General features: G+C 33.7%; 1 protein-coding gene across 4 annotated transcripts; it reads right to left on the bottom strand.

Moving 5' to 3' along the window:
- Positions 1-1,855: 1,855 nt before the first annotated feature.
- LOC110007212 (GDSL esterase/lipase 5) lies at positions 1,856-11,874 on the bottom strand. Of its 4 annotated transcripts, none has more exons than XM_088854425.1 (5): positions 11,653-11,874; positions 8,014-8,132; positions 7,041-7,271; positions 3,526-3,775; positions 1,856-2,360 (listed from the first exon to the last, which is right to left on the bottom strand). In XM_088854425.1, the coding sequence occupies exons 1-5, from the start codon at positions 11,807-11,809 to the stop codon at positions 2,047-2,049; spliced, it is 1,071 nt and encodes a 356-aa protein (XP_088710551.1). In that variant the 5' UTR covers positions 11,810-11,874; the 3' UTR covers positions 1,856-2,046. The 4 variants fall into 4 exon arrangements, with proteins under 4 accessions (XP_088710551.1, XP_020522579.1, XP_088710552.1 ...); XM_020666920.2 differs by having other exon boundaries at positions 11,557-11,874; XM_088854426.1 differs by lacking the exon at positions 7,041-7,271.
- Positions 11,875-12,375: the final 501 nt, after the last annotated feature.

The following is a 12,375-nucleotide window of genomic DNA, read 5'->3' on the forward strand; positions in this document are numbered from 1 at the left end:
CAGATGAAAAACGAGAAACCATAATTCAATTTATTAGTATTACCAAAGCAAAAAATAAACCTATTCCTTTAATAAAACCTCCTGATGAATATAATTTTGCTAAAATTACGAAAAGAATCAATAGAAAAGAGGCACTGCAAAAGGAACCAACTATTGCAGAATTAAAGAAGGAAGTAAATGAGGTCAAATTAGAGGTACAACAACTAAAAACTAGAATTAAAATATTAGAATTACAAAATGAGGTTTCAGGAAATATAACAGATACTGATGAAATAAAATTCATCGAATTGATCGATAATCATAATAAATCTATAAGAATAGAAGAACCTCAATCATCAGGAACCAAATAGAAGAAATAAATAGTAATAAATCTGTAAACTTGATAAATAAAATTATAACACAAAAATGGTTTGTGTTAGTAAGAATCATATTAAAAGAAGAATATAATTTTCAATCCATAGCTTTAATAGATTCAAGAGAAGATTTAAATTGTATCAATGAAGTTTTGGTACGTACAAAATATTTTGATAAAACAACACTAATATTAAATACTGTTGATGGAAGTAGATTATTCATTAATTATAAATTATCAGATGCTGTTATTTGTAATAATAAACATTGTTTTAATACTCCATTTATCATGGTAAAGGGATTAAGCCAAGCAGTAATACTTGGTGTACCATTTCTTACTTTGCTTTATCCAATAACTATAAATAGTATAAGATTAGAAACAACCATAGAAGGCAATACAATAAAGTTTGAATTCGTAGATAAACCAAAAATAAAAGAAATAAATAGAGTAAAAGATAGTATAAAACATAAAGAGCATTTTCTTTGTTCTTGAAAGGAAGAAATCAAATATAAAACGATAGAAGAAAAATTACAGTCCACTGAAGTTATAGAGAAAATAAAAAATATTGCAAAACAAATGGAAAATGAAATATGCAGTGACTTACTCAACGCTTTTCGGGAAAGAAAGAAGCATATGGTTAGTTAACCATATGAGTCTAATTTCAGTGAATCTAAAATTCCTACAAAAGCTAGACCCATACAAATGAATACAAAATTATTAGAATTTTGCAAAAAAGAGATAACTGAATTACTTAAAAAGGGATTAATTAGAAAAAGTGCGTCCCCTTAGAGTTGTGCTCCATTTTATGTAAATAAAAGAAAGAGGAGTTCCAAGATTAGTAATTAATTATAAACTATTAAATAAAGCACTTCAATGGATAAGATATCCCATACTAAATAAAAAAGATTTATTAGATAGGTTAATAAATGCTTGTATTTTTTCTAAATTTGATCTAAAATTCGGATATTGACAAATCCAGATAAAAGAAGAAGATAGATATAAAACAACATTTAATGTACCATTTGGACAATATGAATGAAATGTTATGCCATTTTGTCTAAAAAATGCCCATCAGAATTCCAAAGAGTAATGAATGAGTAATGAGTGATGTTTTCACTTCTTATTTTAAATTTATGATAGTATATATTGATGATGTATTAATCTTTTCTGAAAATAGCTCACAACATATCAAACATATTAATGTCTTCATAAATGCTGTAAAAAATGCAGGATTGGTAGTCTTTGCAAAAAAGATGAGTTTGTTCCAAAATAAAATAAGATTCTTAGGACATAATATATATCAAGGAACAATTATCCCAATAGACATATCTATACAATTTGCAGATAAATTTTCAGATATCATACTATATATATATATATATATATATATATATATATATATATATATATATATATATATATATATATATATATATATATATATATATATATATATATAATTAGAATAGAAAACAAAAAAATTATAAACTAAAAGATTGGAAATGAGAGTCGATCAATTGTTGCATCTATTAGCTAGTTATTGCACTTTTTAAGTAACCAATAGCTTAATATTCTTTGTTAACATCGACATAGGAGCCTTCACTTCTGCTCAAATATTATTAATCTAAACAGAGATTTATTTACTAAGAGCACATTGATAACCGAAGTGCATAAAAACTTTAGTAGCAACGGTCTCATATGCTTTTGGACAATGCAAAACCAAGGGTTGAAGCTATCTGGGCTTTCCCTTGCTTTCGATGTCTCACTTGTGAAGTCTCATCCATAAAGAAATGCTTGAGTGGGCGAGGCCTAATTAGGTGGTCTTTCCCTTGCCATATTGTCTCTGCTGCTTGTCTCTGTACCCCTTGTGTATAATGGAACGAGTCGAACCATACGTGTGTGGTGGCGTTCCGGCACAGATGGTAACGTTTGGGATTATTTCGTCCACAAGTTCTCAGGCCCCGAAACCGCCCGCATCCGCAACAGGCATTCAGTCCATCAAAGAATCCTGTGACATGGTTAAGTCCTTTCATGGTTATTGTGTATTTGAAGTGGAAGTTTTTTATATTTTTCACCAAGATAAAAAAGGAAATAAACCAGTTTGTTTGGTTTATTTGAAATAAAGTTACAAGGTTTTTAATTCTTGAGTTACAACATCGAGTTTTGGATGTGTAAAGGGTTAAGTTCGTGGTGGTAATAGCCCAACACCCTAATCACCATGTTGTGGTTTTCATTGCCACTAACATCATCCCACTAACACATTAAAAAACTAACTCCAAAACTATTTCAAAAAAGTGGGTAGAGGCGTGTCTTCCCCTATTGAATTACCCAAAAGGTCCATTTCGATCGTTATTCCCATGGAGCAAAACGATCCACATGGTTGGAATAGTTTGGGCCCCATTTTGGGTGGAGGGCCTTATTTTCATAATGGTTCTAATCATTCTACCCTACTGATGCGTTAGCCCATTACATCCAAAATCCCTAATAGTCTTGAACTAAGGCGCAACTCCTTCATATGCTTTTCCATTAGTGACATGCACATGCCTCTACACAGTGGTTAAAGCAAGATAGATATAAATTGGATGAAGTTTCTATAAAGCCTAAGCTTTATGAAAATAAAATAAAGCCTCACTTCAAATCCTCCTTTGGAGAGCACTTTTGATAATAGAAATTTCTAAGATGGATCTAAAATCAATTTCTAATACCGACAATTTGAAACTCAAAAAGTAATATAGATCTTATGGATCTATAAACACTTATTTTTAAGGTGAAATAGACGGTCTAGATAATTTGTTATAATATACAATATTTTTAGAGCTTAAAATCTTTTTTTTTAACAACAATAATGTTCAAGCCAAGAAGATCGATGTAAAGGTTTTTCAATGCTTGAATTGTACTTTTCGATGAGTTATGAGGTGAGGCTTTATTTATCTTGATAGGGCTAGAGCCCTAACAAATCATTTTCCATATAAACATTCACTTTAGTCTTTTGACTTACTATATCAAACTTGATTGCTAATAAGTATTGGCACAAAAAGAACTCACAAAATTATAAAATAATTGAATAACTATATGCTTGCATGCTACCATATATCACATTTATTTCTGATTTATTGTTAACTTTTTCAGAATGAAATGCTCTATACTGAAACTACAAATATCAAAAGACTAACCATATTTTATGGGGGTTTGGGTCCTTGCGTTAATGAACTTGAATTGGTCGAAGAGGGTGTACTGAAACCCCACCAATTTGGATGCAAAGCCCATTAAGAGTTGCTCCAGAGCCATGTTGTGATATTCAGTGAGATAAGTAGCAGGAGCAAAGCATGAGCCATCATTTGTCATTAAGCGCATACCCGGCATGCATCCTGTGTCCTTCAGTGACATGAATAGAAACTTTCTTGCTCCATGATTGTATAATACCTGAATGATAAATAATACACGATCAGAGGGTTAGAGAAAGAGAGATTTGTTTTTCAAATAAATAAAAAAAAGAAGAAAAAAAAAATAGAAAAAGAGAGAGATCACTGTTTAGTAATTAGCCCACTTATAGTAAGTTCGAAGAGTAGGATGACTTTCTCCATTCCATTCCCATTTCTAATATGTTTTCAACTTTTGTTGATCACTTCCTTTTCCCTATATTTATCTCTCTCAGCAATTAGTTGTTAAGATCTTGCTTCCCCCTCTCTCATCTTTATTGTTAATTGATGGGATTTAAAGGTCGGTTTTGTATCTTCTCAAGAATTTTGAATTTTTGTGTCCATTCGGTAATCTCTTTAAAGAAGAAAATTCTTAATTTCTCACTCATGGTGCATTGGAATTTCCTAAATCCCCCATCCTAATCTTTCCATCGTGTTACCAAAAAAAATTGCTTGTTCCTATTGTTCGCCTAGGTACTTCTCTTTGTTTTCTTTCCAATCAGAGCCTTAGATCATTTTTGTCAGGTCATGTTCACGCGTGATTGAGTCTGTTGTTATGTTACTTGATCCTATCTGTCTGTCTGCGAGCTGCTAAGCTGGTCTCGGATATGCATAGAGTTTGTTGGTTCTTCCAAGTTCCATTATGTTTTCTCAGCTGTTTTCATGTCTTTGTCAAAAATCTGAAGATTTGTCTATTCTTGAGGCCTACTGATATGATGTTACTCAAGCCTACTCTACTCTTGTTGTCTATTTCTGAAGCTTGTTGATCTACCTCTAATCGAATCTGGTATGTTCTTGCCGTCTGTTTTTAGGCTTGCAGATCTACTATTGCTTGAGTCTGCTGTATTCTTGCCTTCTGTTTCTGAGGCTTGTTGATACACCATTGCTTGAGCCTACCCTATTTTGTTGTTCCTTTGTGGTTGTTGATTGAGCAATCTGAGCATGGTAATCACTGCTGGGAGTGTTGACAAAAGTGTATACGTCTACAAGGTTAATTATAAAAGGTGTATACTATAATTAGTGTATATGGGAAGGGTAGGTGCAATATCCTGTATGTTATATTAAGTTTGAGTATAGTTTAGTTGTTCGACATTTATTCTATTCATGTCATCTTGTATATTCATATTGAATAATGGACATAGATAGTCTCATTAGAGGAACCTAAGACTCTAACAGATTGAACCGGATTATAGTGTATCATTCTTTTCTCTACCAGGGTTTTTCTACTCGGTGGGACTTGACTGAGTACTCGAACTTGGCCCTAAGCTGAGCCGATTACCATAATACTACTCAACTCTATATAAAAAATGATAAAAATATTAAAACTTGTATAAACATATATTAAGTATGTATAACAATTAGAAAAATTATCTCTATACACCCTAATTTGTTGTATGAATTCCACGGCATCATTTTTCTAAAAAAACTTTCAATTGACGCCAAAAGCCAATGAATCCTATTTTGTTACATCTGTATATCCCAAAGAACTTTCAACATGGCACATGCTCTCTCTCTCTGGTTTTCCTCTTTTACCTCTCCGTCTATCTCTTCCTCTAAGCCTCTTTCTCTCTTTATCGCCCCTTTTCCTCTCGCAACCCATCTCTCTCTCTCACACACTCTGCCCATTCTAGTGATGCTTCAATTAGAAGCAAAACCATGGCAACAACCACTCCAATGAGAACCAATCCATTCATGATTGTAGCAATCTAGAAAATTTCAGCAGCTGCATTTCAAGTGGAAGAGAGGATGCCCCTTTAACCTTTGTTGCCACCCATTGAAGCTCTCATTGAATTCTTGAAGAGAGAGAGAGAAAGAGTGATCAGTGGATGGGAAGGCTCAAAGTTGTTTGTTTGTTTCGGGCTTTCAATTCACCAAAAGAATTGAGACGGACTATGAAATTTTTAGGTTTTCTCTGTGCAGAGGCAGGAGAAAGTATTGCAGTAGAGATGGCTGCTAAAGTTGGTTTCATTTTGGTCCTGTGGAGGAGTTGCAAAATTATCTAAAGGAGAGAGAAAGAGAAGGAGGTGGGTTGGGGGGTTGGGGGGGGGGCGGGAAAGAGTGTGAGAGAGCGATAGGTTTAGGGGAGAGGGCGTGAAAGAAAGAGAGGGGTTGGAGGAAGAGAGGGACGATGAGAGAGCGAGAAAACCAGAGAAAGAGAGAGAGAGAGGGAAAGAGAAAATTGGAAAACGAGAATGAGAGAGAGCCTGTATCATTTTGGAAGTTGCTTGAGACAAAAATATTTAGCAAATTTGGTTTCATTGGATTTAGGTGGTTAGTAAAAAGACTTTTGAAAAATTTGATTCTGTCGTATATGTTTATATTTGTGAATCATACAACAAATTCGGATCCATAGAGATATTTTCCCTAAAAATTATACATGCAATTTGGATGTGTTTTACATTGATTTACATGTCTTTATTCTCAAATTAATTTTTTTCCTTTCTTTTTTTTAATGTTTTTGAATATCTCCAACTATAAGTCAATAGCTCCTCCATTGCCACTCTCGAGCCTGGATAGGAAAGAAGGAGGATTGTGTTAGGGTTGTAACCACTAGAAAACTTTTGCCTTATTCCTATCAGGAATCATGATCCAACATTATATGCTCGTGCTAGGGCATTCCCGAGAAGTAGTGACTAATGGTTTTACTTATGGTATGGCCCATGATAGAGTGAAATGACGGAACATGATTCATGTAGCCGACTCCAAATAGTAGGGATAAAGCTCAAGTGGTTTTAATTCAAGTTTTTTATATAGTTTGCATCATATTTAGATTCATTATACTATTTTCCACTTTAAGTTATGTCACTTGGTGTGACGGTAAAAGGCTCAGGTAGCCAGCATAAGAGCGCAAGTTCGAGTCTTGAGAGCGGCCACTTCGTGCATAAAAGGCAAAAGGTTATGACTGTATTAAGCCCACCCCTCTCAAGACCTTGCGTAGGCGGGACTAGCACCTGGTTATACAGCCCTTTATACTAGTTTTCATTTATGATTCATTTTTAAAGTTTTTATTTTATTTTAAGAAATTTCTAAATTTTGTTTTATTTGTTATGTTTTTAGGGCCTTTTGGGCCTATACATTACTAAGCCAAGCTAGTTTACTTTGACTCGGTAGGGGGCTGAGTAACTCCGCTAGCAACATAACATTGTTCTCAACTATAGATGGAAACCTGCTTTCAAAAATTGTAATATGTAATATGATCAGACGGTAACCCCCCACCCTTCAACCCTAAAAACCCAAACAAAAGAAAGAAAAGAAAAAGGAGGACTTACTTGAGTTTGGGCGGATAAGTTTCCAATCACAATTCTCACAAGATCATCACTGGGCTTTGATAGTTGTAGTTTCGAATTGCCTTGGAAAACTGCCTTGTAATCAGTGATTCCGATGCTGATGCAATAAACAGCATTGGAGAATATTTCTTTAGACTTCACACTCCCCAATTTTCTTTTGAGCTTTTCTTGAAATTCGACGAATAGATTAACTTGCACTTCCAGGGCCAATGTCTGAAAATTTTATGAAATAATCATTTGAAAATTTATGTTGCATCTTTCACTAAATCCAACACAATGAATTACGCACTAGGCATTATTTTAGTTGTCCTTTTTTTAGTAACCCAAGTATAATTGCAATCAACTTAGAATCGATAAGACACCAGAAAATGAGTCTTAGGAAACACACACGTAGGGGTGACAATGGGCCGGGCTGCCCTTGGCATTAGCTGGGCCACCCCAATCCTTAGCCAGGCTCGGTCCTGACCCTTCCAAAAAAGCCCTGGCCCAAGCCCCAGCCCTAGCCCTATCATGGCTGGGCTGGATTGGGTCTCAACCAAATAAAATCGAAAAAAAAAAAAAAAAAGGTTAGGCCTTGCTGAAGTGGATCGGCCTTGGCCTAGACCCAGCTCGCCCCTACCCTCGACCTACCGTTGCCTGGCCCTGGCCTGGCCGTCATGCCACATTCTATGACCTAAATCGTAGTTAAGGTTGGGCTGACGGGACCGGGCCATGCCACCTTGCCCACTGCCACCTCTACACACAATCAATAGAGAGGAGAGAAGCATGCAAAGAGTGCACATGATTTTTAGAAAGTATAGCAATGAGATAAATGCCATTTTTAATCCCTAAGGACATATCTTTCCTGTAGTTCAATCCAAAAAAATGAGAAAAAAAAATGATAGGTGATGTAAACCAACAGCATTGAAAAGATTTAAAAATAATTGAAAAACAAAAATTTCTGAGGTTGAATTACCTTTCCTTTGTGTGTTGCCTCAAGGATTCCTGCACCAGCTGATGCAAAGTTGGCTCCATAAGAAAGGTCCGCATGAGGCTTCAAATATGGTGGGATAAGTGGTAGGTTTGCAAGCTCAGCTACGATTTTTGTAAACATAAAGAAAAAAGATATTCTTACATAACTCAATTTTTCTAAAAAGAGATATATTATATTTCCCTTTTAGGAGAAACAACTTCTTTTCCACTATGCTACATAAGCCAAACTTTTAGTACTAAAAAACAATGGTATCATCTTTTCCAATTTATTGTAAAACCTTCCTTTAGATATTTAACCTTGTAAAGATTCATGAGAATATGATTTAGAACTATGCATTTTTTTTTATTTTTTTATGGTGTTTAGAGCTGTGCATTTTATGTAATGCAATGCATTTTGTTTCAAATTACCCAAAAAAAATGCATTTTGTTTAAAAAATAAAGAGAGTTTCCTTTCATAAGTTTTTTTCACAATGTTATGTAATAACTAATTCTATATTATTGATGTTTGGCTCCAAATATGGTGGGATAAGTGGTAGGTTTGCAAGCTCAACTACAATTTTTGTAAACAAAAAGAAAAAAGATATTCTTACACCACTTAATTTTTCTAAAAAGAGATATATTATATCCCCCTTTTAGGAGAAACAACTTCTTTTCCACTATGCTACATAAGCCAAACTTTCAGTACTAAAGAAAATGGTATCATCTTTTCCAATTTATTGTAAAACCTTCTTTTAGATATTTAACCTTGTAAAGATTCATGAGAATATGATTTAGAACTATGCATTTTTTTTTGGTGTTTAGAACTGTGCATTTTATGTAATGCAATGCATTTTGTTTCAAATTACCCAAAAAAAACTGCATTTTGTTTCAAAAATAAAGAGAGTTTCCTTTCATAAGTTTTTTTTCAAAATGTTATGTAAAAACTAAGTAATTATATATTATTGATGTTTCCAAAAAATAGGGATTTAACCTCATGGGATGTTCACATAGGCATTAGTGGTTTTTTTATTTAAAAAAGAAATACTTGATTTGTTTTATGGAATAATAGTAAAGCAAACAATAACCACACAACTACGGATTTCGTATTACTACAATTGCTAGAATGTAAAGCTACCCATGATCGAGTATCCATAACACCAAATATTTGCACTATGCACTTGTAATTAGGGGCATTCTCTAGGGGTGAGATTGGGTCAGATCGGGTTCGGATCTGGGTGGATCCAGTTCTAGATCCAGATCTAAATAGTATACATTGCATTTGGATCTGAATAGTATACATCAGATCTAGATCCAGATTCGGAATCAGATTACTATATATATATATACTATTTAAAATATATTTATAAAATAAAAATATCCTATTTAAAAAAGCTGGTTTGGATCCGGATCTAGATCTAGATCCAGATCAGATCCACTTGCACCTGGATCCGCATTTCAATTCAGTCCTAGGGTCCGGATCTGGATTTGGGATCCAAATTTGAGATCCATACACGGATCCAAATAGGGTCCAAATTCCTAATTTCATATCCCGATCGGATCAATTCTCACCCATAGCATTCTCATAATTACCAATAGCTTCTTGTCATTAAAAAAGAATAAGATAATTCAAGATTTTGACTTAGGTTTGAATCGGCGAGGTGAGACCACGTAGGTTAGGCCGAGTAATACAATCGTTTGATGTTGTTTTTAGGGTATTTTCATTGTGTTTTCTGTACTTCATGCAATTATAGACTCATAGGAATGACTCTTTCCTATTTACCATATGGAAAAAGTTTATATAAGTGCAAGGCTCTAAATAATCAAATTAAAGCACACTTAAAAAATGTCACTAAAAGATGTTTCGACTCGAAAAAAGTTTCAAATTGATCATCTCGACCTCGAGATGCATAGACATGAGAAAAAAAATAGATTTCAAGTTTTGGAAATACTGCATCTAAGAATGCATTTTTGGACCGTCAATTTTCAAATATTTTAAGTTTTTATAGATCTACTTGATCTACACTATTTTTTAAGCTTTAAATTTTATGACTTGAGATGAAAATATATGCCAAAGTTATCACAATGATTTCCAATATTGAAACCACTATTTGAAGGTGTGCTTTACTATGATTGTTTAGAGCCTCGACCTTATACAAACGACACCCTTATCATATTTTCTTTATCTATCAATGAGTGCCAAAATTAGGATGCACCTAAAAAATCCATCGGAAAAGGTAGTTTTAATGTTGAAAAACCATTTGATTGATCATTTCAACATCGAGAGGTATGACCATGAAAAATAAAAAGATTTTAAGTCTAAAAAATAGTGCATTTTACAACATTTTATCTACACCGTCTATTTTCAATATTTTCATATTTTAATAGGTCTACTTGATTTTAACCATTTTTGAAATTTAAAATTTTATAATTAGATATAAAAATAGATTTTGAGATAATCCTAAGAACATTTTACATTAAAATTATATACCATGATAAACTTGGAAGGTGCACCTTACCAATACAGCTACGGATGCATCCGTATGCCAACTGCACCCTAAAAATAATACCGCCCACATCTCAATCCCACCATGTACCTTGTGAAAATTAACTCAATAAATGAAACAACCTAAGAATTAATAGGGATTACTAAAATTATAGTAGGTTGTATTGTCCAAAACCCTAAAAATTGGAGGTCTAAGCCCAAACATTAATTATATAAGAGGTCCCAAAAAAATACAAGTAAAAAAGAAAAAACCAAAATAATGTGCGGAGGGCATTCTCTAGAGAGTGGGTACAGAGGTATGAGAGCCCTTAGGAACTGCCCTGATACCTACACGAATTTCAAAACCGTATATAGTAATACTAAAAGGGTGTGTTATACCGTTGCAAGCTTAAACAATCCAATTCAGGTGCACCTCCAAAATTATCATAAAATGTAATTTTGATATAAAAAATTCCTAGGATTATATGAAAATCTATTTCTATATCTAATTATACAATTGTAAACTCCAAAAATAGTAGAAATCAAGTAGATCTATAAATATGTGAAAATCTTGAAAATGGACGGTCTAGATAATGCGTTGCAAGATTCACTATTTCTGGGACACAAAATCTTCTTTTTTTCCATATGTATACATCTCGATGTCGAGATGATCAATTAGAAGGTTTTTCAACATTAAAACAACATTTTCGGATGAGTGCATCTATAATTCTACATTTTACGGTCGCAACCCTATATAAACTTTTCCATACTAAAATCCATACAGATGCAAAAAAAAAATAAAAAAAAATAAAAATACATTCTTCTACAATGCCTAATTAATCTGAAAGCCAAATATCATTTATGCTTAACCCATTAACCTCAAATGCATAGTCAAAAGAACAGTTTAACACATAGGTTCTTATATAGAGCTAATAACAGGTTGAATTCCGAAAAACCTTGGGGCATAAGATAAGAGCTTAAACCTGAATTTAAGCATCTGAGGACAGATAAGATCCGTGTTTTCTCAAAATTTCAAAGATAAAGAAATGGAAGAAGACTGAATACCAATGAAATCAGTTACAACTTTGCCATCTGAGAAACGTCCGGTTGGTTTGCCAAAGAATTCAGCCGCATTTTCACCGTAAGGGAAGAAATTGGCACCTGATTCCTTGGTGAAGTTTAAGTACTTATTGGTTCCGGTGTCCACTGTTGAATCTCCAAACACAAAAAAATTGATCATTTTTGCATAGGCACTCCGGCCCAATACTAAGAAAGCATACAGTAGTACTACACATATGCTGGAAAAAGCCTTCCCCATTAGTAAAACTAAACTTAAACAAGTCCTAAAGAAAGGGAAAACAACTCTTTATAAGTTCCACCTTCAAAATAATCCATCATATTTTGGTATTATATAGGACTCTGGCTTTCCCCATGACTATTACATGAAGAAAGAGTGCACCATGACTGTAGTTTTCATGCCCATTAGTTTCCCAACCCCTTTTCAGCCGCAAGTAAAACATGGTATCATTTTTATAATATTGATGGTACACACTAATGTTTACATTAATTTTTTACACAAATCACAATAAGCTGTGGCCATTAGATACAACATCAAGCGGCCGAGGGATTTGCTATCCACCATACTCAAAAAGGAAGGGAACCCTTTTTGGCCAGACAAAAGCAACGTGTTTCACGCGCTAGTTTTGGAATTTTCAAAAGATATTATCCATGGGTGCCTCTAATAAATCTTGGTGTATTTTAGTATATGTATCCAAATTCCACTCTTAATTTGCTCGAGAAAAATAGCATTTCAAAATTGAATAAAGAGGGTCCAATTTTTGGTGCATGAGATTCAATTGTTGAATAACTTAGAATCTAATAATT

This window comes from Amborella trichopoda, chromosome 12, assembly GCF_054954075.1.
Source record: "Amborella trichopoda isolate Santa Cruz 75 chromosome 12, AtrichopodaSantaCruz75HAP2 v2.0, whole genome shotgun sequence".
Classification (NCBI taxonomy): domain Eukaryota; kingdom Viridiplantae; phylum Streptophyta; class Magnoliopsida; order Amborellales; family Amborellaceae; genus Amborella; species Amborella trichopoda.